The 27,472-nt window shown below is 46.5% G+C and overlaps 1 protein-coding gene across 1 annotated transcript; it reads left to right on the top strand.

Annotated features, from left to right (window-relative positions):
* Positions 1-84: 84 nt before the first annotated feature.
* Positions 85-27,472, top strand: PSMG1 (proteasome assembly chaperone 1). Its single transcript, XM_075912015.2, has 7 exons — positions 85-418; positions 3,460-3,569; positions 8,968-9,119; positions 9,968-10,030; positions 19,660-19,858; positions 22,167-22,303; positions 25,135-27,472. Exons 1-7 carry the CDS (start codon positions 276-278, stop codon positions 25,207-25,209), a joined length of 879 nt encoding a protein of 292 aa, XP_075768130.2. The 5' UTR covers positions 85-275; the 3' UTR covers positions 25,210-27,472.

Here is a 27,472-nt window from a genome sequence, read left to right as displayed (position 1 = left end):
CGCGTGCAGCAGCGGGGCTAAGGGGCGGGGCTGATGACGCAGCCCTTCCCGGCTGGCACGTGCGCAGTAGCCTGGGCGCAGGGGCAGCTCGCGCCCAGCGGTTACGCTCTGGGGTTTGCTTGGCTAGAGCGGCGCCCACCGCCCGCCCCCTCAACCGTCTCTATGCTTCGATTGGGCTAGAGCGACTCCATCCCCGCGGGGCGGGGGAGCTTTCCTGGCGCCGGCGCAGTCGCGGGAAGGGGGAGCTGCCGGGAGCGGAGCCGTTGGGCGGCGCGATGGCGACGTTCTTCGGGGAGGTGCTGGCGGTGCCCTCCCGGGCCGGGGTGGACGACGACGACGACGAGGAGGCGGCGCTGGCGCTGGAGCGGGAAGAGTCGCCCGAGGACCGCGAGATCCGCCGGGAGCTGGAGAAGAAAAGGTCGCGGGGCGGGGCGCACAGGAGCTGGCGGGGGAGGGGCGGTATCAGGCTTTGTGGGGCTCTGGGCTCCTCTTCCTTTTGGAGCCCCCCCCCCGGCGGGGAAAATAACATTCTTGGCCCCCCCCCCCCCGCCACTTTTCCTTTTTGTTTCATCCTCCCGCCAGGCCAGGGCTGCTCAACTTTGGCAGCCCCGGGGCCCCAGTGAGGCAGCACGTGCCGAGGGCCGCAACTAACGTGTGGCTGCATTTCCATGCGAATAGCTTCCCTCACGCTGCCCCGCATGACTGCAGGGATTAAGGCCAGACTGCACAACGCGCGAGCCCCGTTTAAGTCCGTTCTGCTGATACATGTGTATAAAATACAATAGTCACCCGATTTCCACCCATCTGACAGCACTTTTAATGAGCAATGGCAGTCCAGGAATTTAACTACTAACATGCATATCAATAGAAAATCATTATATTGACTCTGTAGAAAGGTGAGGAGGGGCACAGTTCCGTTGGCCAGCTGAATGCTCTTCCCCTCGCTTCTGGGTAGCCACCTCTCACCAAGTGGTGGCCAGCAGAAGGCTTCAGAGGAGCACGGCTGGCAGCCAGAGAGAAGTGGTGCTTTCCTGCTTCAGAGCACCGCTTTTCTTCAGCCAGCTGTGAAGCTGCCCCATACTCCTCTGAAGCCTTCCAGCCAGTGTTTGTGCTACTCATTGACTCTTGATGGCTGCAGCCTGCAGGTTAGCCTCCCTGCTCTCTCCTGCATCCCCCCACAGCCCTCTCTGCACAGGGACCACCCCCTGCACAGGGAGTGGTCCATCGGACCTAGGGGGCCCTGTCATGGGGGGGGAGGTGTTCCATGCCAGGGTGTGATATGTTTCATTGTATATGTGCCTGGCTCTGGAGAAGGAAGTGGAGGGGTATCGGGCTGGGGGCGGGGGAGGGGAGCGCATGGCATCCCTGCCAGCACATGCTCAAAGCCGGCTGCTCATCACACCTGCCCAGCACCTGGGAAGCAGCGGCTGCGGCTCTGCTCTGGGACCGGGCATAAGGTTGGCGGGAGGGGGATTGGGTTACAGCGGGGAAGGGAAGTGTCTGGCTCTGGGGAAGGGGAGGGGCGTTGGTTTGGGTGTGGAGGGGAGGTGTGCATGGCATCCCGGACAGCACGTGCTCAAAGCTAGCCACTCAGGCTATGTCTAGACTGCAGGCTTCTTTCGAAAGAGCCTCTTTCGAAAGATCGCGTCTAGACTGCAGGCGGATCTTTCGAAAGAGAAATCCGCTTTTTCGAAAGAGAGCACCCAGCGAGTCTGGATGCTCTCTTTCGAAGACGGCCTCTTTACATTGAAGAACGCCTTCTTTCAAAAGAGGAGCTTTCGAAAGAAGGCGTTCTTCCTCATGAAATGAGGTTTACCGCCATCGAAAGAAAAGCCGCGTTCTTTCGAAATAATTTCGAAAGAACGCGGCTTGAGTCTGGACGCAGGGGAAGTTTTTTCGGGAAAAGGCTACTTTTCCCGAAAAAAACCCTGAGTGTGGACACGGCCCCAGAGCATATGCCCCAGTGCTTGGGGAAATGCGCATGGCAGTAGCAGTGGTGTCAGCAGTTCTAATTCTGGCTCCAGAACCCAGGCATAAGGTTGTGGGGAGGAGGATTGGGTTAGAGCGAGGAGGAGTGCCTGCCTTTGGAGGAGGAGATGGGGACTGGGTTAGAGGGGGGGGGGGCTGGCTCGAGAGGAGGGGAAATGGGTTAGAGCGGGGGGGCCCTGGCTCTGGGGGAGGGGACAGGACGGGATGGTAGATTTGGGGGGGGAGTAGGAATCCTAGTACTGCATGCCAGCTCCCACTTCTCAGGAAGCACGCGGCTGTTGTGGGGAGCAGAGGAAGAGCGTGTGCTTTCTGAGAAGTGGGAGCTGGCATGCAGTCCCTGGACTCCTACACACACACACACACACACATACACCCTGTGCAAGCAGGCAGCAAGGAGGAGGACGTCCCTGGCACAGTGACAGACCTGGTGTTTCAGGAAGCGCGCCAGCTATTAGGGGAGGGGAAGAACAGGCCGCACATTTCCTTAGACCTGGGATCCCCAGGTACCGGCCGAGCTATCTGTGTCTCTCCTCCCCCACCCACCTGCCTCAGCACCCTGCCCCCACCAGCACAGTTGGGGTCACATTAGTGAGGCTTGAGGTTTTTTGGAGGAGTTGATTTTTGCGTCTCACTTGTGTGGCCCCAAATGACTTTTCTGTGAGTCAGTGACCCCTGACTCAAAACAGGTTCCCTGCCCCTCTCATAAATAAAGACAGTGCTGAAACACATTGTGTCTGACATAATATTTTATTTAAAAATGAAGCCTGGTCAACAAGTCCCCAATTGGGGCCAAGCCCCCATCTTGCCGCAGCATCATAACACTCCTGCACTCCCCAGACCCCAAATCTGAGCCTGTCATACACTTGGAACCCCCTGTTCTGAGCCTCCCATATCCCCAGTCTTCTGCCACAAGACTCCTGCACCATCCACACGCTGCAAATCTGTGTCCTGAGCCCATCATACTCCCTGTCCTGAGCCCCTCATGCACCCCATCCCAAATTCCCGCACCCTCACAGTCACAAGCCTGCAGTTTGCTCAGCACCCCAACTCTCCACCTGACCTCAACACTGGGACCTCATACCGGCACCTGTTTTCCCCTGGTGCGGCTGGTTGTGTGTTTTCCACCCCGGTATGTGGTTCTTTGCACTCTGTCCACTGCTTTTTTGGTTCTTTGACTCTTAACGGGTTGGCCACCCCTGCTCTAGCTAGTTTTTTAAATGCCCTAGGGTGAATTTAATCGGGTCCTTCTGATTTCAATAAATTTATCTACATATTCTTTAACCTGTTTTTTTTTTCTCTGTTTTGGCTTTCTTTTGTAACACAGGCTGAGTCACACACAAACTATTTTTGTATTCTCTTTCTAGATCTCAGAGAGGAAAATGGATCTAACCTTATTGACAGTTCCCTCCCTGTGTTTTCATACATTGTTTGATTTGTTTGCATTAAACCTGTTTCTTTTTCTTACGCTAGGGAGGTCCATGTCCTTTGGAGTTCGAAGTTAAATGCATCTACTGGAAACTTTACAGATGAGCAGTTTCCTTGCTCTAAATTTATAATGGCTATAGGACATAATGCTGTAGGTAAGTGGTCCAAATTGAGAACATTTTTTTTAGAAACTCTATACAGTTGTTTTATTCTCTCCCATTGCTCAATATCCATAAATTGTAGTACAGGTTGGATCTCCCTGGTCTGGCACCCTTGGAGTTTGCTGGACCAGAGGAGGTCAAGGCTACTCTCTTGGTTGTGGGTGTCCCCAGAGCCTGGGCTTCCCTCCCTGCTGTTGGCCCCATGCCAGGATGCCCAAGATCAGCTTCCTTGGGCTGGGATTCCCCATCCACCATTGGTCCCTCTGCCGGGGTTCCTGCTGCCACTGGGGTTCTGTCCTGGGGCCAGGGATCCCCCTGCCCAGCCACTGCTGGCCCCAGTCCTGCTGGAAATCCCTCTGCCAGCCGCTGCTGACCCTGCTTCTGTCTGTCATTCCCCCTGCTGGCCCTCTTCCACCAAGGTTCCAGCTGAGGATTCCCCACAGCCCCGCTGGCTCACTGCTGCCTGGGTTCCCAGCTGGGATTGGGGATTCCTTTCAGCCCCACAGGGCTCCCCAGCCCTAGGCTCCCCAGGAGTGGACTCCCTACCCACCACAGGACCAGCTCCCCAGTACCTGTGGGGGGACTCATGCTCCTTCCCTCCAGGGCTCTCTTGTCTAGCAACATCTGTGGTCCTTTCTTCTGGACCATGGATGTTGCTGGACCCGAGGGACCTAGATTTGGGAGGGTCAGCCCATAGAAGGAAGGTGTGTGGGTGCTAGGATAGTGCTTCTCTGTTTGGAGACATGTTTGATTTTGGTTTGGATCTCTCCAAGACTGGTTAATTTTCTTTTATGAAAAGGATAGCAGCAATCTGGATGTCTGGCAGAATGGTAGAGAATTGCAGTTCTCCTACAGGAGACATTTTGACCATGCTCTGAAGGGATTTTAATTATTTCAGTTTTTCATTTGAGAAATAAACTTTTTTTAGACCTGATGTTGGTGAAGAGAGCTTTCAAATGTAAACTGGGGTAATGATGAGTCTTTCTGTAAACAGCTCCATTATTTCTGTAGTTGTATGTAGCTTTGCTGTGCTGAGAGTGTATTTATTTTATTAAACTGCCAGCACTGGATACGTATCCTGTGATCTAAAGAAGGTGGGTTCTTTGACATATATCCCCATTAGCGCTACCTGGAAAATAGAAAGCCCTTCCTGCAAATAAAACAAAACAAACCACAAAAACCACAAGTGTGTTTTTTCCCCAGTATCTGCCGATGGTATCATTTGAAAATACATTTTTTAAAGATGCATCTATCTTATGTAATCATCTGACACTTTAAAAAAAAATGCAATCATACCAAAAAGATGATTTCATCATTGTCAGTTTCAGTCTGCCATTCTGAAGCTAAGAATATGAGCAAATGCATGCACTAGCTTTTTATACGGGAATACAAAGAATCTGTTTTGGGAACAGAAGGGTAACAGAATAATGAAGACAACTCTCTTGCAGTCTTCTGAGTACTCACAGCCAGGAATTGGTAGGAAAAACTCCTAGCAGCCCAGGAGCTGATTGGCACTTAAAGTTCTCAACTTTATTTAAATCTGGTTTTGAGCTGGGATTTAAAGATGGGGTGTGTGTGTGTGAGAACTAACATAATCTAACTCACACTTTCTAGAACTAGTGAAGACAAGCTAAGCTGTACTTTAGTACTTCCTAAAATGGTTAAGATAATTCTGTGGCTTCCCCCGCCACCCACCCCCAAGGCTTTAGTTGACTTGTTTAGCATGCCCTAAAGTACAGCTTAGGGATGTTACACTTAGTTTAATCAACTAATCCAGTGTTTCTCAATCTTTTTTTCATAAAGTACCCCTTTAAAAAAAGAAAAAATGTAGTACTCACAGTACCTACAGTTTTCAGACACACACATTTTTTTTTCTACCATTGCAACACATTTGTTTAAACAACTTAATCGTAGTCGGGCAGGTGATGAAATTTTTGGGTGTAAAAAATACAAACATAATAAAGCGCTGTAAAACTTAAAACACAAATTCAGTTTTCCCCAAATTTCAGTTGTGTGGTGTACCTCCCCAGACTTCTCTCGAGTACCCCTAAGAATAGTCATATCACTGGTTGAGAAACACTGAACTAATTGATGGAATTTCCATCGACTAGTCGATAAGTGGGGATGCCACAACGGGGTTAGCTCCCAACCCTCAGAGCTAGCCCCGCTGTGGCTCTGCCTTTTAAATGTATTAAGAGCCGGCAGGGTCCCCGTCCCCTACTGTGCACCAGCCTTTTAAATGTATTAAGAGTCTTCGGGCTCTTAACTTTAAAAAGCAGAGGCGCAGCATCTGGGACTAGGCGTGAGCCAGAAATCAGCTGATTCCCTGCTTGTACTAAGGATGTTAAATTTTGGTTAATTTACTAGTCAAGTAGTCAATGAAATTTCCATCGATTACTCGACTAGTTAATAGGTTGAGGCTCTTGTACATTTAAAAGGAGGAATGCAGAACTCAGCATGCAGCCCGGAGCCAGCGGGAAGTCCTGCTGACTATGGGCTGTACATGCATGCCAGCTTTGAAATGTACAAGAGTCCACAGCGGGGGCTGTGCGGTGCTGCCCCTTTGAATGTCTCCTCAGCATTTCTAAGCAGCAGCACTGCATGGAGCTGACCCCAGGCTCTATGCGGCACTGCTTTTAAATGCTGCAATGACGTTCAAAGGGGCAGCGCTGTATGGAGCCTGAGTATGGGCTCCGAGCGGCGCTGCCGCATTGAAGTATCCCTCCCCCTCGCCCCTACACCTTTGCTGCTTCAAGCAGGGGGAGGAGGGGAGAAGAATCTAATAGAGACAGCAAGTGGGGTGGTGGAGGGGAAGTGACTAGTCAAGGGACTAGTTGCTTATAACCGTAGTACAACTTGCCTTGTCTTAACTAGAATTTTGAAGGTGTGCGCTCTGAAACCTGTTTAAATTCTAGCCTAAACAAAGCCTTGGAGAGCAAAGACATTGAGTGGTATCAACTAGGAATTCTAGCACTTTCCTTTTGTATTAACTAGGGATGGAATTTGGCTTTCCACTAGGGATATGCCCTTGGATTTTACTTGTGCCCTTCCTCCTCCTTCCTCACTTAATATTGTTTTCTAATTAAGTAGTTTCTTGCAAGGAGATGTCTGCTAAATTCTTCAAGCCCTACTTTTGATCACTTTCTGTAAATTGTGAAGTTCACTTTTGACAAAAGCCAGCAGAATCCTTGTTTTGTGTCTTGGTACTGAGGAAGAAGCTGATTCCAAAGCCATGATATTGTGGATTAACAAGCCAAGAAAAATTGCTTCATTTGTTATGACAAAATGCCAGTATAGATAATGCACTCCTACTGTTTACACTGCTTGGGTTTGAATTGAAAATTGCATCATACTCGCTGTGATGGAGACTTTTATTGCCATGTGGGATGTGTATTTTTGAGATGATTTTAACACTGACTCCATGGGCTGGTGGAGTATCTGCATACGAGCATGTTCTGTTTGAGTGTCTAATCATGGGAGATGAATCTGGAAGGGAAAGAATATGCTGAACATGCTAACTTATAGTTTCAATCAATTAATGCAGTACATTTCATATGTATTTTGGAGGAAGATGTTTATTTCTGCCCACCTGATTGCTACCAAAGAGTGTAAGGGCTTAAGAAAAATAGGGAGGCAAGGATCAGTATAGGGAGTTGTTAACAGACAGTATCTACTGTGCTTCAATGACCAATAAGTCAAAATTTTTCTGTTTATAGTATCTGATGAGAGAGTTTTCTATGTGATACAGAAAGTATTTAACATATATAATGTATATTTAATTTATACTAATTAGGAGATTTTTAATATGACATTTAAGATTTATGGGGTGAAGAGTTTTGGGGTGAAGAGTTTGTGGTGTACAGGCAGTCCCCGGGTTACGTACAAGATAGGGACTGTAGGTTTGTTCTTAAGTTGAATCTGTATGTAAGTCGGAACTGGCGTCCAGATTCAGACACTGCTGAAACTGACCGCCAGTTCTGACTTAAATACAGAATCAACTTAAGAACCCCAGGCGTCCCCAAGTCAGCTGCTGCTGAAACTGATCAGCAGCTGATTCCAGGAAGCCCGGGGCAGAGCAACTCTGCCTGGGGCTTACTGTAGTCAGCGCTGGTCAGTTTCAGCAGAAGCTGACTTGGGGACGCCTGGGGCAGAGCAGCTGGGGTGCTACTGGACCAACCCAGCAGCACCCCATCTGCTCTGCCCCAGACGTCCTGATTCAGCCGCTGCTGAAACTGACCAGCAGCGGCTGAATCAGGACCTGGGGCAGAGCAGCTGGGGTGCTGCCGGGTTGGGCCAGTAGTGCCCACGGGCGCTGCAGGACCAATCGGCAGCGCCCCAGCTGCTCTGCCCCAGAGTCCAAAACAAAAGCCTGGTCTGCTGGGGGGGGGGAGCACACTAGCTGCGCCCCCCCCCCCCCCCAGCAGACCAGGGACACGGGGAGCAGAGCCGCAGCGGCAGCGGGGTGCCGCGCCTCTGAGGCTTTGCTCTGGCAAAGCCTCAGAGGCGAGGGACCCCGCCATGGCTGCGGCTTCAGTCTGGGTGCCTGTGGTCTGCTGGGGACGGTCCCTAGCAGACCACAGGCACCCGGACTGAAGCCGCAGCCGCGGGGGGTCCCGTGCCTCTGAGGCTTTGCCAGAGCAAAGCCTCAGAGGCGCGGGGAACCGCCGCTGCTGCCGCTCCAGTCTGGGTGCCTGTGGTCTGCTGGGGACGGTCCCCAGCAGACCACAGGCACCCAGACTGGAGCGGAAGCAGCGGGGGGGTCCCGCGCCTCTGAGGCTTTGCCAGAGCAAAGCCTCAGAGGTGCGGGGAACCGTCGCTGCTGCCGCTTCAGTCAAAGCGGCAGCAGCGGCGGTCCCCGCGCCTCTGAGGCTTTGCCCTGGCAAAGCCTCAGAGGCGCAGGACCCCCCCGCGGCTGCGGCTTCAGTCCGGGTGCCTGTGGTCTGCTGGGGACCGTCCCCAGCAGACCACAGGCACCGGGTCTCAAGGGGCAGCAGCAGCGGTTCCCGCGCTTCTGAGGCTTTGCTCTGGCAAAGCCTCAGAAGTGCGGTAACCCGCCCGGTGCCCCTGGTCTGCTGGAGACGGTCTCCAGCAGACCAGGGCCACCGGAGCAGTTTATGAACGGGGCTTTCTCGCCCCAACTTCCGGGGCGAGAAAGCTCCGTTCGTAAGTGCGGATCCGACATAAGTCGGATCCGCGTAAGTCGGGGACTGCCTGTAGTTGCAGCCACAATCTTAATGTAATTGATAAAGAGTTGCTAAAAAAAAACCCAACCCCTGTAGTAATCCACTTCAAGAGGTTCTGTGTAGAATAGTGATTTTTGTTTTAATGGGAATGTTTCATATATCTGATATTACTATACAAATATATAAACTAATACTTACATTGTTTGCAGCTTTCTTGTCCTCTTTTGTTCTGAATTCTGGATGCTGGGAAGCCGTTGGATCTGTCAGATTGTGGAATGAGTGGTGCAGAACATCAAATACAACAAGTGTTCTTCCAACAGATACTTTCTGTTTGTTCTACAAATTAATATCTGATCCCACAGTAAGTGGCATAATATGTATGCGTTTAAAAATTACTCACTCCATATCTATTTCCTTTTTGAGGGAGAAAGTGAATGCTTTTCAAAAAAGAAAGTCAATAAGGTTGCAGTGTTCTTAGTAAGGATGTAAAAGACTAGTCGACTATCCTATAAGCATTTGCTTATTGGATAGTATTTTGACTAGTCGATATCCTGCCCCTCCACCTCCTTTGCTGCCTCTATAAAATAGAGGCAGAAGAGTGGGGAGGGAGAGGGGGAAACGGGTACTTCAAAGTGACAGCGCCATCAGCGGGGGCTCTTGTATATTTCAAAGGAGGAATGTGGAAGTGCCTATCGACTAGTCGATGGAAATTACATCAACTAGTCAGTTAACTGCATTTTAACATCCTTAGTCCTTTTAACATCCTTAGTCCTTAGCTTACTACATCAAAACATTGATTTGACAGCTTACTTGACATGTTTGCTGAGATGTGAGTTGCGTTTCAGGAAGTTCAGGGTACTCAACTCTGCCACATAGCTAAACTAAGTAATTATGGAATTCAAGGCTACTTCTAGTGTCAGTTCCCACCCTCAAAGTCTAGTACTAATAGTTGTTCTCTGTAAACATTTTGGGCTAGATCCTTGGTTGGCATTTGCTGCTGTAATAAAGCTACATTGACTTACAGCAGATGACTATCTGGCCCACTATGTGCAGTGCAAGGAAGACTGATGGCAAGATGGAAATGGCAGTAGTATATAATGAGTTTAGTCAACATCATGCTCCTCTATAGTCAATATCTTTTAAATACAAGACAGAAAAGCACTGTAATTGAGTTGTCTGAATCATTTGTTTACAATTCTGTCTTTTCAGGTATTGTTGTGTCAGTGCAATTGCTATGTGGCTGAGGACCAGCAATTTCAGTGGCTTGAAAAGGTAAAATTGTGAATAATAGAAGTTAGGCAAAGAAATTTTGGAAAAAAACCTCACAGTCTTACAATTAAATTGAAATAACACCCTTGCTTATAATGATCACTTACTTTGTATATGACCATATTTTTGTAAAAATTGTACAATAAAACTCCATTGGTCCGGCATCCAATGCTCCAGCACTCCTGATGGTCTGGCACCATCAGGAACCCGGAAGTGCTCTGGCTGCCGGACAATTGGAGCTGCTCTGCGCCTGGCTTCCCCGATTCAGCTGCTGCTGAAACTGACCAGCAGCTGGATCGGGGAAGCTGGGGGCAAAGCAGCTGGGGTGCTGCTGGGTTGGTCCTGTAGTGCTGTCCCTCGGGGCTGTGGGACCAACCCGGCAGCACCCGAGCTGCTCTTGGGGACGCCTGGGACAGAGCACCTGGGGTGCTGCCAGGTTGGTCCGGCACCGCTGAGGGGCGGCGCTGCGGGACCAACCCGGCAGCATCCCAGCTGCTCTGCCCCAAGCGTCCCCGATTCAACTGCTGCTGAAACTGACCAGTAGCGGCTGAATCGGGGATGCCTGGGGCAGAGCCGGACTATTGGAAGGGGGGGGCCATCCTCCCCACCCATCCCAGACCCCTCATAGCTCCCTCCCCTTCTGATAGTCCAGCATATCTGATAATCTGGCACTCCCTGGGTCCTAAAAGTGCCGGATTATCGAAAGTTTACTGTACTTAGAAAACTAAATGTTACGTGAATTTTGTACCAGGAAATTATGTCCATTTCCATTATAGTTGGAACTGGTTGTGTTTGTAGATAAATTTTCTAAAGCAGTTTCCAGTAGAGAGATCCTCTGTTCTCACACTTATAATTTTCAGAAACATTTGCCTTTCAGGCTTAAATTTTCCATGGTTGATTTCAGCGGAAGTGAATTATTCTAACCACTTTTTAGTTATGGTAATATTGAAAAAGCCTGTGTGTGTTTTGGGGGTATTTTTTGTTTAGAAAAGAAAAGTATAACAGCACTTGTACAAGTTTACCTCTGTCAAAAATAACTAGTTTGAAAATTGGCATGGACAGAGTTCTCACTGAAGAATGTGTGCTCTAATTTCTTTGAGGAAGAAATGCTCTTTTCCTGCTTATTTTGTTCTATCACTATAATTCTGCCATACAGAGAGGCTGCTGCTGGAACAATTTGCAATATTGTCCACCCCAGTCACTCAAAAGTCATGAGTCATGTTTAACTATTGTGTAATCAACTTCAAAATCATGACAATCTTAAATATTGTGTTCTTCATCGAGTAGTGTCCCCGAGGGTGCTCCACTCGAGGTGCTGGGCTCGTCCCGGCGCCACAAACGGAGAATCTTTCTTAGCAGTAGCCCTGCCGGCCCGCGCATGCGTTCCTGCTGTCTTGCGCTGTTTCAGCTGAGCGCGGGTCGGCTTGTCAGTTTCCTTCAAGTGGCCGCAGACAGACTTTACATACACTCCCCCTCCTGCTAGGAGAAAGGGAGATTAGTGTTAGATAGTTACTTGCTCTTCTTAGTTTCTTAGTTTTAGAGTAGTTAGTAGTATAGTTCTGTTTGTTTTAAAAAACAAACAAAAAAAACCCACCTTTTTTTCCTTGAGTTGTTCACTAAGTCTGAATGAACAATTATGCCGGGATCACCCGGTTTTAAAAGGTGCACCCAGTACCGGGATGCCATGCCAGCATCAGACGGGCACTCGCAATGCATTAAATGTCTCGGGGACGGACATGTCCCTCCCAAGTGCGTTCATTGCACGAAATTGACTGCTCGCCAGGCGTGACCGGGAGCTGAGGCTGCTGTTGTTTAATAAAGTCCTCCAGACCTCCGACATGCCTGAGCCATTCTCTGCTGCTTCAGGGACACATGAGATTCTTCCTACAGAGACTCCCCACAGAGCTGTTAAAACCCTTTCTGAGGGTTAGTGTGGCCGACAGACCGGGAACCCCAGGTGTTCTGCCGAGGCATTCCACGGAGAAAACGGGTAAGAGCCGTAGCTCTTCTGCCCCTACCCTAGCCCACACTTAGGATCCGATACGGGCTTCTACAAAGGGGTCCAGGGCTGAATCGGCACTGACGACGGCTCAAACGGTCGGTTTGAAGCCGGCAATGGCTGCCCCGGCACCGGGTTTCTCAGCGCATGCGCAAACGAGCGCAGCTGTGCCAGCACCCACAGCAGTGGTGCCGGCGACTTTATCTCCGCTCCCTTCTGTGTTGGACGCCCTGGCACCAGCCTCGGTACCGCAGGAGGGTACTGTCAACTTTCAGCCCTTGGCACCAGCATTACCGCCCTTGGCCCTGCAATCAGCTGAGCCAGCGGCACCGGCTCTTCATTCAGACTGCGGCCAGGCTATGCAAGTTGCTTCACTGCCTGCTAGCCCATTGCAGACGGCACTGTCCTCTCCTCTGAATTGCTCGGTGCCGTCCAACGCACAACACAAGTCAAGAAGGGCTTGGACACCATCTCTTACCCCAGACCGTGTTGTGTTTTCTCCTCCACCTTTGTCACCCGCCTCGTCCTACGCGGACAGCCATCACCATGCCCATCGCCCGACCAGGGACCATTATTACAGATGGCCTCGTCATTCACCATGGTGTTATCGAGCGCATTATTCTAGATCTCTCTCCCGCTACTCCATGAGGTCTATTTCATCACGGTCTTCAAGACCTTCACGATATTCACGTCGGTATGGAACTCCAAAGCTCTATTATCCGAGATATTCACCGGGGGTCATACCATCATAGTAGGTACTGTGACCATTACTATGGTGATCTTTATTACTCTCTCCGTCAAAGGTACCTGCGCTCACGGTCTCCGCGCTCCAGCAGACCAGTGTCTCCATGTCTTGCACCATTGCAACCCCACCCTTTGGCAGCATCTCCAACCCCTGTAGAGGACACGGCTTCAGTCCAGACCCATGAGGGACAGCAGGACAACCACACTCCAACTCGGGAACTTCAGAGTCCTGATTCTCCTGCTAACCACTCGTCTTTATTACCAGATGACACAGTTTTCCCCGGGGATCTATCTCCAACAGAAGACCATAATCAGTTTCAAGAACTTTTTAAGAGGCTTGCACAGTCTCAGAGTATTCAGACTACGGATGTTCAACAAAAACATCATCCATTACTTAAGAACTTGCAACATTCGCAAAAATCGAAGTTGGCACTCCCCTTTGACGACGCCATTTTGGAAATTGCCTATGACATCTGGCAGACTCCAGCTATTTCCTTGCCGACCAACAAGCGATCTGACAAGAAATACTTTATAAACCAGAAGGGCATGGAGTTCTTGTTTACTCACCCTCTGCCTAATTCCCTTGTCATGAACGCCGCCGCACAACAACGGTCCAAGACAGCACAAACTAAAAATATCGTAAATGACGAGGCCAAGCGCCTAGACATTTTAGGCAGAAAGGTGTATTCCTCTGCCACTTCAGCTTTGAGAATGTGCAATTACACGGCTTCCCTGGTGAATCATGATTTCGATAATTACTCGAAATTAATTCCTCTTTTGAACATCTGCCGGACTCAAATTGTCAAATTCTGAAGGCGGTAATACAGGAGGGCTATACAGCAGCCTGAACAGCATTGCAGATCACTCTGGACGCTGCCGATGCAGCAGCTCAAGCCACAGCAACTGCTGTAGTCATGCGTCGTGCATCCTGGTTGCATCAAGCTGCTGCCCCGAAAGATTTGCTGAATAAGGTAGAGGACTTGCCCTTTGATCGTCAGTCGCTCTTCGCTCAATCCACGGATCAGGTGTTCCACTCAGGCAAAGACTCCCGTATGACGTTGAGAATGCTGGGGATGTATACACCTCCATATAAGCATAAGAGATTTATACCCTATAACAAGCAAAGACCTTTCTCTTATGCGTCATTCCGTGCCAGACTATACGAGCAGCAAAGGCCAAGACAGCACCAACAGAAACGGAGACAACAATCTAACAAGGCGCCTGGCCACCAGCAGGGACGGCAGCAAGTTTGACATGTCGGTTGAGGGACTGTGCATTACCCCTTTGACAGAGGCTCCACACAATCCGCAAGCTTTATTCCATCATCGGTTGAGACCTTATCAACATCGTTGGTCTTTGATTTCCACCGACCGTTGGGTCAACGACATAGTCGCTGCAGGATATACCATTCCTTTCATCTCAGTCCCCCCCCCCCCCTTACCCATCCTCCCTGTCCCTTTTCAGGGACCCCTCTCACGAGACTCTTCTACAGCAAGAGGTTTCTTGTCTACTGTCAATAGGAGCAGTGGAGAGGGTTTTACTCTCGGTACTTCCTCACCCAGAAGAAGTCAGGGGGTTGGAGACCTATCCTGGACCTGCGTCGACTCAACCGTCACTTGCGGAAACAGAAATTCAAGATGGTTACATTGGCCTCTATCATCCCTGCTCTCGACAAAGGGGTTTGGTTTGCTTCCCTCAACTTGAAGGATGCTTATTTCCATATAACGATCCATTCGGCCCACAGGCGCTTCCTTCGTTTTGTAGTGAGCACAGAATATTACCAGTATCGCGTGTTACCCTTCGGCCTCTAAGCAGCTCCGCGGGTGTTCTCCAAGACCTTAGCAGTGGTGGCTGCTTTCCTTCGTTGTCTCGATATCACAATTTTCCCGTATCTCGACAACTGCCTGTTAAAGGCCCCTACCTTCAATGAATCTGCCCGAGCAGTTGCCACTACCACGACGGTATTCAACGCTTTGGGTCTCATAATCAACTTCGACAAGTCATCCTTGACGCCGAGTCACAACCTCGAATTTATCGGCACGAGGGTGATGCACAGAGCGCTAGGGTATACTTACCCACAGCAAGATTTGAGTTGATTCGGGATTTGCTTCAAACTGTATCAGTTGCTCCCAGATCCCACATACTTACCTGTCTGCAGCTGCTCAGGCATATGGCCGCCACCACATATGTGGTGTCACATGCAAGACTCTACCTGTGCGGTCTCCAGCACTGGCTTTTCACTGTTTACACACTGGGTGTACACAGCACGAACGAAACAGTGTTTATTCACAAGCACGTCAGGACTTCGCTAACATGGTGGGACAGCCCCAAAAATCTTCTAGCAGGGGTCCTCTTCCACGGGCAAAAGCCCTCAGTACAGATCACAGCGGATGCTTCCTTGATTGGTTGGGGTGCCCATCTGCAAGAACATCGAGTTCAAGGGCTCTGGACACCCCAGGAATCCCTACAGCACATAAATTTCCTTGAGTTGCGAGCTGTATTCAACGCCTGAAGGCACTTCCTCCACATGATCTGAGGTCTTACAGTTCGCATTCTCACCGACAATATATGCACAGTGTACTATATCAACAGGCAAGGTGGTGCACGCTCATGCCCCCTTGTGCAGAGGCTATATGACTATGGAACTGGGCATTTTGGCACGGTATAACCCTTATCGCATCATACCTTCCCGGCAAGGACAATGTCATCGCCGATGCCCTCAGCAGGCACTTCCTTCCTCAACACGAGTTACACAACAAAGTTGTTCGTGATCTTTTCCATCTCTGGGGGTTCCTGAGTATAGACCTCTTTGCCTCTCTCCACAACAAAAAGTGCCGTCGTTACTGTTCGCGGACAGGTGTCGGCATGAACTCCTTGGGAGATGCTTTCCTACTCAACTGGAGTCGTCACCAATTACTCTGCGCTTTTCCTCCTCTTCCTCTTATTCCAAGGGCGCTGGAGAAGATATCAATGGAGGGCATGACAGTGATTTTCATAGCACCCTTTTGGCCCCTACAGACTTGGCTGACGCAATTGTCGAGAATGTCGGTCGCTCAGCCACGACTACTACCACTGCTGTCCAATTTGCTCTCTCAAAAGCACGGTACAATGGTGCATCCGAGCATCGATTGCATGCACCTCACGGTGTGGCTCCTAACTGGCTCCAACTGCCAGAAATGACCTGCTCTCAGGCAGAGAGACATGCTGATAAACAACAGACGCCGGACCACTCGCCAAACCTACCTCTACAAGTGGTATCGGTTCCAATCGTGGTGTGTGGAGAGGAATCTTGACCCTCTCTCTTTGCTGGTGCAGCAAGTTCTGGACTACATCCTTCACCTAAAGATGGGGGGGTTGGCAAATGCTTCGCTGAAAGTTCACCTGGCAGCAATCTCGGCCTTCCGTCTTCTGATCAATGGCCATTCACTGTTTGCTCATCTGCTTACTGAAAGATTCCTAAAGGGGCTTAGGAACCTGTACCCGACCTACACAATTCCACCAGAGCCGTGGGACTTGGCCTTAGTACTGGACACATTAACTCGTCCCCCCTTTGAGCCGTTAGCAACTTGTGACTTGCGCATGCTCACGATGGTGTCATTCCTGCTGGCAATCACTTCAGCACATCGAGTTAGTGAATTGGCAACTCTATCTGCCGACCCACCATGCACGTTATTTTCTGAGCAGGGGGTGCGGCTTCGTGTCCATCCTACCTTCCTCCCGAAGGTGAACTCTCCTTTCCATATAAATGAGCCAATAAGTCTGCCAACATTCTATCCAAAACCTCGCTCTTCACCAGAAGATTCACATTTACATACGCTCAATGTCAGACGAGCGCTGGCCTTCTACCTGGAGAGAACACGTGCTTTCAGGAAGTCTCGGCGTCTTTTTATAGCTATGGACGAGTGTTCGAAAGGTCAACAGCACTCCGCACAATATATTTCCAATTTAATCACTTCTTGCATCACACGTTGTTATGCCCTACGGCATAAACCTTTACCGGGACGGCTTCACGCTCACTCCACTAGAGGAATGGCCGCATCCATTGCTTACCTTAGAGGTGTGCCCTTGCAGGACATATGCCGTGCAGCAACTTGATCATCTGCTCTTACATTTGCCAGACACTATGCCCTGGCGAAAGTATTAAAGAACGATTCAGTGGTGGTGCTAGCTGTTTTGGCCACAGCGCAGATGCCATAAGTCCGAAGCACACCGATACCATTGGACCACTGCTGTGTACCCACCTCGAGTGGAGCACCCTTGGGGACACTACTCGATGAAGAAGAGAGAGTTACTCACCCTGTGCAGTAACGTCTGTTCTTCGAGATGTGTGTCCCCGTGGGTACTCCACGACCCGCCCTGCTTCGGAGTTTCTATTTTATCTTCCAGATGCTTCCGGTTGGGAGGAAACTGTCAAGCCGGCCCGTGCTCAGCTGGAATGGCGCAAGACAGCAGGAGCGCATGCACGGGCCGGCAGGGCTACTGCTAAGAAAGATTCTCCGTTTGCGGCGCCGGGATGAGCCTAGCACCTCGAGTGGAGCACTCATGGGGACACACATCTCGAAGAACAGACATTACTGCACAGGGTGAGTAACTCTCTCTTCTTTTTGTTTGCCTTCCAGTTTTTGAGCCTTTAGGGCACCCTCATATCATTTTTCATTATATTTTTTCCCTGCAACCTTGCAGGTTACATTCATTTATTTATAAGTGCAGATTCACAATCATTTGACTTCAGGAACTAGACTACTAACAGAAATACCATATGTTGCAAATCTTAGGAGTTGGCACCAATACACACATTACTTGTGTAAAGAGTTTGTAGCTGTTTCAGTGAGACAGAAAGGAGAATAAAATGTGTTTATAAGCGATCTGCAAAGAGATTTTAAAAATTGAATATTGAATATATATTCCCTTTAAAATATATAAATAGGGCCTGGAGATGTATGATATTTCTCAGGTGAGGAAAAAAAACAATGTTATGCCTTGTCTTTCCTGATTTAAGGTGTTCTAGGAGACTTGTTCTGAGCTCTTGTGCAACAGATAGGGCAGAGGATCAGCAATTTCAGTATTAATAATGTAACAAGTGTTCTGTTCCATTAGGCCAGCGGTCAGGAACCTTTTCAAACCAGAGCCATACTACATCAAAATTCAGAACAAGTGGTCAACAGGAAGTCGGTATAAGAATATCCATTTGCATGACTGAAAATATGCAACTTAATATTACTGATAATTGACATGATGATTAATAATAGCATACATGAAACGTTCTAACAGACTACTTAATGGGATTTCTGCTGCATCTTTTCACACACTTTTTTGAATTTTACATCAGAACTGGTCAAATTCAGCTTCTTGCAAATTCAGGCTATCGAGAAAGCCTGCTCACACATATAAGTGGAGCCAAACATTGAAAGTAAGGCCAATCTGGCATTCTACATGGTGTTGTATGTGACAGGAAGTTCTTTCCGAGTTTGCAGAATCAGATGATCATTGTGCTCCAGTGTCTTCATGTCAGCCCATTTGTGCAATTTTACCAATTCTGCACGTTTTAAGCAAGGCATTCTAAATCAGAATTCAGCTTGACGAATTTTTCCACCCAGACATCCGACTCCTTGAAATCCGCAATTTCCATTTCCAAATTGCTGACTGGGATGCTTGGAATGACTGTCAAATCCAGTTCAACTAATGCTTTATGTGGATAAATCATAAACAGAGCACTGTGTTTCCAAAAGTCAACAAAACAAGATTTGAATGCTGTCAGGAGCTCAGAAACAAACCGGCAAGCTGCTGCAAATCAAGGCTGTTATTTGGATTCTCGCTCTAATATGAATCATGAAACATTTGTACTCTTTCAAATGTGCTAGTCTGTCCATCTTGATATCTTTGAAGACAGTCAATTTTGGCTCAAATCCAAACACTGCCTGCTGCAGATTCAGTGTTGTATTTCCTTGCACTTGTAGCTTAAGGTTCAACTCATTCAAATGACCAGTAATGTCAACAAGATAGTAAAACCTGAGCAACCAGCCTCAGTATGAAAGCTTGGTGTGTTGACACCCTTCATATCCAAAAATGACTTAATCTCTGGGATGGCAAAATAGTGTGTCCATTATTTTGAAAAATATTTCAAAATAATGGGCAGCTTGTATAGACATGGGGTAGCTCTTTTGGATACCTCCAGTATTCTGAAATAACCATACAGTGGCAACATAGAAAATGAAACCATTTTTAGTAAGTCTGTATTGATCTTAGAGTAGAAAGAAGTAACATCTGAAAGTGGTGTATGAGGAAGAGTCAGATATCCAAAAATGCATTCCTATTTTTTTTTCTGCAACATCGTTTATTTTGACTTCAAGGAACAACCTTAAACATTTCCAGACTGCCCCTAGAAGTTCTCAGCAAATTTTAACTTCAAATACATAAGAAATGAACAATATAAAAATGTGGAGACAACGGGGCGGGGTGGGAGCCAAGCATTTTATTAGAATTAGGTATAACAACACATCTAGTGACTAGATATTACCTGAAATGTAATCTAAAGTCTGTTTCTTAATTTATACAATCATTTTGATTTCATATGGTTTTCTTTCCCTATTCATTCACAGATTATAAAAAATAACTGTTCAGGTTTCTCTGCTGATCTGTAGGAGGGTTTAAAAACCAGAAGCCTACAGAGCAAGTCGGGAAACTTAACAGATGTATAATTATTAGCTACTGTTTTATATGTTGTTGGAAATTAACACAGTAATCTCTGTTTTTGAGAGTGTGGGAGAACTTTGTAAATGTGAGCAACTACTTGCCATCTAAACTAAAACGAACCCACATTTCTGTAATTGTACTCCATTCTTTTAGTAGCATAAACCTCACTTATGTTGAATTAATATTTTTATTCCAGGTTTTTGGCTGTATGCGGGAAAAGGACCTGCAAGTAACCATTCTTTCAACATGTCCTGTAACTGATTATAAAACTCCTGAATCCACTTTAACGCTCCCTTCTCCTTTTCTGAAAGCTTTAAAGACAAAAGAATACAAAGAGACAGTCTGTTGTCCACTGCTGGAACAGCCAAATATTATAAAGGATCTACCTGCTGCTGGTATTATGCAACTTCATTTATATTCTTATATTTATTCATTTATTTTCTTGTGGCATTGCAAGGTCGTCATGTGTCTGTTACTAACTATTGACACTTAATGGTGAATGTTAATTTAGAACAGCATCATGTTTAACTGATTATCCTAATTTTAAATTAATCCTGTGTATATAAGTGATGAGTTGGGAAGATGACATTATGAAAATTAATTCACAACATTTTGGCATCTTACATATCAGTATGTAAAACAGCTGTTATGTAATTAACAGCTTATACTGTAAAATATTATGTTATGCAGTATATATTGAGCCCGGAGTTACCTAATGAAATTAACAGGCATAAGGAAGTACTTCACCCAATGCAGTCTCGGGGTGGCCATGTTAGTCTGTATCTGCAGAAACAACGAGGAGTCCTGTGGCACTTCAAAGACTGAGGGTGTGTCTACACAGCACCCTAAACTCGAAATAAGATACTATGCACTATGCAATTTATGTATCTTATTTCAAATCTGTTTTGAAATAGGCTATTTTGAAATTTGGCATGTCTACACAGCCCAAATTTCAAAATAACGCACTCTTTAGAGCCAACTCTTAACGCTCATAGACTATTGTTTACCAGGATGATAAAATAGCGTGCCCTTTGTTTCAAAAAAATATTTCAAAATAATGGGCGGCCTGTGTAGACATGGGATAGATCTTTTTGGATACCTCCGGTATCCTGAAATAACCGTGCAGTGTAGTTGTACCCTAACAGATTAATTAGAACATAAACTTTTACTGGTAAAACTGACTTCATATTAGCCTTCTTAAAACTTAAATACTCACCTGGGGAAGTGAAGAAAGAGATTGACAGTCAGATGAGTACCCAGAAGTCACCTGCTTCAGGACAGGCTCAACAAGGTAAATAACAGAACACATTGGTTATCACCTACAGCCTCCAACTAAAACTCTTCCAGGCCATCATTGACAATCTACATCTAATCCTGGAAAATGATCCCTCATCCCGTTGGGGCTCTTGTAGATTTCAAAGGTGGAATGTGGAAGTGCCTATGAAGAAATTACATTGACTACTAGTGGTGCGCAACCTTTTTCCCAGTGCAGCCCCCAGGAAAATGTTGGTTGAGCGCCAAAAAAAAAAAAGCGTGGCCCCTTTAAATGCCGTTCCGCTCACGTGCCGCTCCCCTTGCCCCCACCACATGTATGATGAGCCGGGGGACAAAGTGGCGGCCGGCCCGGCACTGCAACTCCCCCCCCCCCCCCCCCCCCCCCCCCCCCAGAAGGCAGCCACGACCCCTTTGGGAGTCGCAACCCATGGGTTGAGCACTGATGGACTACTCAACTAGTAAATTAATCTCTAGTTAACATCCCTAACACAAATCAGACATCAGGAATGATAACACACATAAGCCTGTAGGGGAGCATTTTAACCTCCCTGGACATTCAGTAATGGATTTGAAAGTAAGCTTTCTACAAAAAAATTTTAAAAACCAGTTACAACAGGAGATAACGGAACTAGAATTCATTTGCAAATTCAACTCTGTCAATTTAGAATTGAATAAGGATCTCAACTGGTTAATGCATTGCAAAGTCAATTTCCACTCTCTAAATATAATCACATCTCCAGATCTAATGCTATGAATGACCCACTTCCAGCCTCACTTTATTAGCTTTATTTACACAAGCAGCTTCTTTGTATGTGCTCCTGTTTCTGTAACTTCCACCTCAATTCATCTGAAGAAGTGGGTTTTATCTACAAAAGCTTAAATCCTAATAAATCTGTTAATATTTAAGATAAATTCTAGAAGGATAGGGCTCTTAATAGCTATTAGTCAAAATAGTCACAGATTTAAACCCATAGCAAAATGGTATACAGGCAGTCCCCGGGTTACATGGATCCGACTTACATCGGATCCCTACTTACAAACGGGGTGAGGCAACCCCGCACTAGCTGCGCCCCCCCCCCCCCAGCAGACCGCCGAGACGCGCCGCAGGCCCCCCCCCCCCCCCCAGCAGACCAGGGAGACGCGGAGCGGCTTTTCTCAACAGACACCTCAGCTTGAGAATAAAGGACTGAGGGAAGTGAGGTGTGGGAGAATAAAACTGAGCTCTGGAGAAATGTTTGGCTAGAGTTTCCCCTACAATATGTACCAGTTCCGACTTACATACAAATTCAACTTAAGAACAAACCTACAGTCCCTATCTTGTACGTAACCCGGGGACTGCCTGTATTACTTAAATTGAAAGAGATGTTATGCAGTGTGGATTAGATTATTTCACTCTGATGATAGTCTTTTCTTTTTGGTTATATTTAGTTTTGAGTTATTGTCAAGTATGGCAGATTCCTGCAGTGTTGTATCAGTGTTACACGGATGTCATCAAACTGGACGCTGTTACAATTGAAGCATTCAAGCCTGTGCTTTCCTCTAAGAACCTGAGAAATTTAGTCAAGGTAAAGCTTTATTTTTTTCAATATTAGTGGAAAGTTCTCTTTGGCCTACATCACTGTAGTATTGAAATATCTAAGATTGTAAACTAATAATACTTCGGCTTTGTTTGTATAGTTTTAAACAACGCAGTAAGTTGAGCATTATAAACACTGTTTATCTGCACTTTTGCCAACAAAACTTATCCTTGGGAGCAGGGAGAACGGCCTTTGCTTTGTCAATAGGAGACTGTCAAAGCCATCAAACCTCGACCTTCACACAGGCTGGCTCTGCCTGCACCCAAGAAGGGTCAGTGGGTATTTTGAATGTGCGCCTGAAGGCCACATTCCCACCACCGTCCTGGATCCTGTCCCCTCCTATTCTCCAAATGCCTTTCTTTTTTCCTCCCAGCCCAGGCATCTATAATGTCAGATTGCTGGGTCCTCAGAATGGTGATGCAAGGCTATATGCTCCAATTTGTTTTCTCCCCAATCCTATTCACCCTGTTCCTTTTCAGGGATCCCTCTTATAAGTCTACTGCAACAGGAAATGCAGGGCCTGCTGCAGATGGGGGCTCTGGAAAAAGCTTCCCTCTCCAGACTTCAGGGACAAGGGCTTTTACTGCCATTAAATCTCAAATTTTTAATCTCAAATGCCAAAGGGGGCCAAAGGCCCATCCTCAAACTGAGAGACCTCAGTGAATATCTCAAGAAATTGAAGTTCCTCGTAGTCTCATCTGTCATTCTCTCCCTGGATCCAGGAGATTGGTATCCTGTGGCCGACTTGAAGGATGTGTACTTTCATATAGGGATCTTTCCAGGGCACAGATGATTACTCTGTTTCACAGTGAGGTCCATGAACTGCCAATTCATGGTACACCTGGCAATAGAACGCAAAGGTGTTTCAAAAATCATGTTGGTAGTGGCAACTTACCTCAGGCCTCAATGTATCATGATTTAATTGCATTTCAATGACTGGTGGTCTAGTGTCACTCCAGGTTGCACGTCCAAAACGCCATTGTGATGCTAATGGCCATCTACTGATGTCCTGCTCTGTTGATAAAGAAAAATCAGTGTCAGTCCTTGTATAATGGATAGTCTGTCGGTGTGGTCCGCAACTCCATCAAGGCAAGGGCATTTCTTCTGCACTACCGATTCCAGACAAGGACTTCATTGCTGGACTCTGCATTTCTCCTTACGATGGCCATCCTGTGCCTATGGCTGCTAGATCACATGGCAGTGTGCATAAGTTTTTAATCATGAGAGGCTTCAGATACGACCCTTTTAAGCAGTGTTTGCTTGTGGTCTATGCCCTGTGCAGGGATTATTTGGACAAAGTTGTCACCATCCTCCCCCAGAATACTCAGCACTTCGTAGTGGTTGATGGACCCCAAGACCACTCTTGATGGAGTCCTATTCAACAGTGCATGAGCTTCGGTGTTACTTATATCTGATGCCTTGGACCTTGGCAGGGGAGCACACCTTGGCATGATGCAAACACAAGTTGGTCCACAGAGGAGGAGATGTTGCATATAAAAGTCAAGGAGCTCAGGGTGTTGCGCCTAGCCTGCGTGGTCTTCCTTCCAGGGATCAGGGACACACTGGCAGAGGGCCTAAGCAGATCTGTCTTTTCTCACTCCACTCTGAAGTGGCCTGGACAGTTTTCTAAAGTGGGGAACTCTACAAATAGATTTTGTGCTCTGCAGGACCTGGACAACGGTGCTCTCTGACTTTCTTCTGAACTGATCAGGGGATCTGATGTGTTTCATGATGAGCGAGATTGGCAGAGAGTCTGTCAAATATCAAAAAGGGCAAAGTTTGAGTCACAATGATTGTCGTAGCATAGGTTCAGCACGTTGGTCTGGCTGCTGAGTGCATGGCTGAATCAAGAGGAGCAAGCTTCCTCCATGAAGGTGCAGATGGTCCTCTTGGAAAGTACAAAATCTTCTGTTAGAGTGACTTACCTGGTGAAGTAGGCGAGGTTGTCCCAATGGGGGTCTAAGCACAGTATCTCGCCAACAAATTCTTCTCTGCAGTCCATCTTGGAATACCTGCTCCTTCGGAAGAATCTGGGTCTGGTCCTATGTTCTAACAAGGTTCATCTAGTTGCCATTTTGGCTTTTCATCTGCCAATCAAGGGCAAATCTGTGTTCTCTCCCACAAGATGTCAGTCACCTTCTGAAGGGCCTTGAAAGGCTCTTCACTGCCATTAGGGATCCTGTTCTATAATGCGACCTCAATCTGGTTCTCTCCGGCTCATGGATCTGCCCCTTTGTCCCCTTACCTATTTATCATGTGGGGCTGGTGAGTAGATTTCGCTGCGGTTTGTCAAGCCCTGCACATGAGCAAGCACTCAAAGAAAAGACAGCTACATTTTCTGTAATTAGTGTTCTTCGAGATGTGTTGCATGTGTCCATTCGATTATCCGCCCTCCTTTTCCACTGTCTGAGTTTCTGGTAAGAAGGAACAGAGGGTGTGGAGCTGGCAGTGTTTCTTATTCCATGCCATATGGGTGCTGCTCCAGGGGGCGCCAGATCCAGTCCCCTATATTACAATGGGAATAACTTCTATTACATGCATGCAACTAAGATGGAATGGACATGAGCAACACATCTCAAACCACCCTTCCTATTTATGGGTGTGACTATTTAAGGAAGGAGGAATACAGGTTAATAAGTCCGAATGTGAGATTAAACTGGATGTTCCTTTGAAGCTTTCACTAGTTCTCTCGATACCTTGTTTTATAGTTAACATTTTAATCATTTTGCTGTTCACTGAATGCTTTGAATGAGTACGAGAAAGTATGATTTAATGGTTTTATATACTACTAGTGATGACTTATTTCTTTGTTTTACTAGGATGTCTCCAAAAGCGCAGAGATTCTGAAGAAATTAGTGGCAACCAATGAAATTTGTAACAACATCTATACATAAAATGGACATTATCACCAGTACATTCGAGTCTGTGAATTTTTGTCAATTCCAGTTGCATATTTGAAGATAGCTGCTTCCTTAAAAGTGGAATAAATCCCAATAGATTTCTTGTATTTTGAGGGTTTTTTTTACTTGGACATAGTTCAGTGCTGGAATGGCTTTATACATGTCAGATTTTCTTGCTTCAAGATGGGAGAATGTACTCTTTAAAGTTTATTAATCCAAAGAAGACAACTTAAGAGAAAAATTGCATTCAGCCTCAAGTTGATCAAACAACTTTGTTTTCAAATACACAGTTCATATTCAAAGGAGAAAAGTGTGTTTGATATCTAATGATGTCATACTCTTTTGAGTTACAAAAGTTGAGTTGTCTTAAAAATCTGTCCTTTGAAAGTTTTCTGTGGGGTCTTTGAATAAAAATAAATAGAAGTTCTCAATTATTATATACCAAATATTTATGTTAAAATATCACGACAAAGACATATTGGAAACTGTGGTGGAATTAGGGATGTTAAACACTTGGTATGCTTACCAGCTAACCAGCCTGTACCTGGAGCAGCCCTGGCTACAGAGGGGGTGGCAGGCTAGGCAGCAGGACCCCACAACCCCAGCAGATTGGGTGGCAGGCTCTGAGTTTAGTGTTTAACTGGATAAATGCTAGTATTTAACTGGTTAACTGTTTTAACATCCCTAAGTGGAATCCTGAATTTTATGTGTACACATAAGTGAAAGTGGTGGGAACAGCTCTCTGGAAGCAGGTGAAATACGTGATTCCATTTTTTTCACTTTGGAACTTACCTCAGTATTTTAGCTCCTTCTCTTACATAAAGAGAAATTTATACTTTGACATACACATTTTGCAGGCAAAAACTGCACCACTGTGCTTTATGTCTGAACAGCACTAGCACAATGGGGTCAATTATTGCAGAAATACAAATAAGAAGTAATCATCAAAACTGACTTTAATATCAAAAGTCTGGCTATGTCCAAACAATAAAAATGTTCTTCATCCTTTCTGAGTTGATAAAGAAGTCGTAAGAGCAGTCACTTCTATACTAAATATGGGAATAGAAAATACTGTTTTTAAAAGCAAATAGTTGAAATGGCCAGTATTTAAATTTAAAATGGCGGTAGAGGGTAATATTTTAAGAGCCTGTACAGGTTGTACCTCCCTTGTATGGCACCCTGGGGACCAAAATGGTCCTGAACAAGGAGATTTGCCAAATGAGGGGTAGTCCCTCCCAGCATGGTTCATGCTGCCCCGGACTAGGACTCCAACCCAACTGCTACCTATCTGGCCATGGCTTTCCAGGCTGGAGCTCCGTGGCTGCCAGGGCCAGACCTCCTGGCTGCACTGCCTACCTCTCCCTCAGCTCCTGGTTTAGTTGCCGCCCCTCCCCCCGCTTCTGCCCTGCAGCTTGACCTCCTTATACTTGGGCTCTGTGGTCCAAGAATATTCACTGGACCAGAGATTCCCAGTTAGGGGAGGAACAACCTGTAGTTTCAATGTTGTTTTGACAGTGTATTTTTAAAATTAAATATTGGGATTGGTATAAAGTTACAGTACTTTAACTGTATATTGTCTTTGACTTTATTCAAGATCATAATTGCAAATGTGGCATGAAGAGTTAATTTTTGTTGTAAACAATCAGAGTGCTGTTACTCCAGTGAGAATTTTAAAATGTGTTTTGATCATTTTACAGGAAAGAGAGATTACTTTGAATCTATTGTGGCCTAGATTATTTTTAGCATAGTGTGATTTTTGTTTTATACTGAGAGTACACTGGAATATTTGTAACAGTATAATTTTGCTTTGCCTGCTTCTGAAATTTCTAAATCTGTATTACATTACAATCTCAACTATCCCTGCTATATTTGGCCTTGCAGTGTTGTAACTGATGCAGGTGAGACCAAGTCTTCAGCAGATTGGATTAGTGTAAAGCCTCGAGTGCTTTCATTTAAATTACTATTAGTATATTCAGAGTTTAGAGCCCAGAAAAACAAATGGCCATTATATAGGTGGTATATTTTTAAATATACTAGCAAGGAGACCTTTTTTTACTTTTAACCAGAATTTTACTTGGTGTGAAGAAAACTTGTTTCTACAGTTGCTTTGTAGTCATGACCTGAGATGAAAATATTTTTGCAATGAGAGGATTGTTCACTGGTTACTCCAATTGCTTATTTGTGCATTTCAGATATGAATATTTGTAAATTGAAGATTAGAGGAAAACCTTGAATAAATAACAGTGCTTGTATAGCA

This window comes from Pelodiscus sinensis, chromosome 1 (genome assembly GCF_052426305.1).
Source record: "Pelodiscus sinensis isolate ZL-2025 chromosome 1, ASM5242630v1, whole genome shotgun sequence".
Classification (NCBI taxonomy): Eukaryota; Metazoa; Chordata; order Testudines; family Trionychidae; genus Pelodiscus; species Pelodiscus sinensis.
The sequence above is the reverse complement of the archived record's forward strand: the minus strand, read 5'-3'. Positions and strand labels throughout refer to the sequence as shown.

Coding starts and splice junctions, on each gene's coding strand:
- PSMG1 (XM_075912015.2), top strand. CDS start 276: ATGGCGACGTTCTTCGGGGAGGTGCTGGCGGTGCCCTCCCGGGCCGGG. Junction 3,570..8,967: donor TATAGGACATAATGCTGTAG/GTAAGTGGTCCA, acceptor CATTGTTTGCAG/CTTTCTTGTCCTCTTTTGTT. Junction 19,859..22,166: donor AAAGGATCTACCTGCTGCTG/GTATTATGCAAC, acceptor GGTTATATTTAG/TTTTGAGTTATTGTCAAGTA.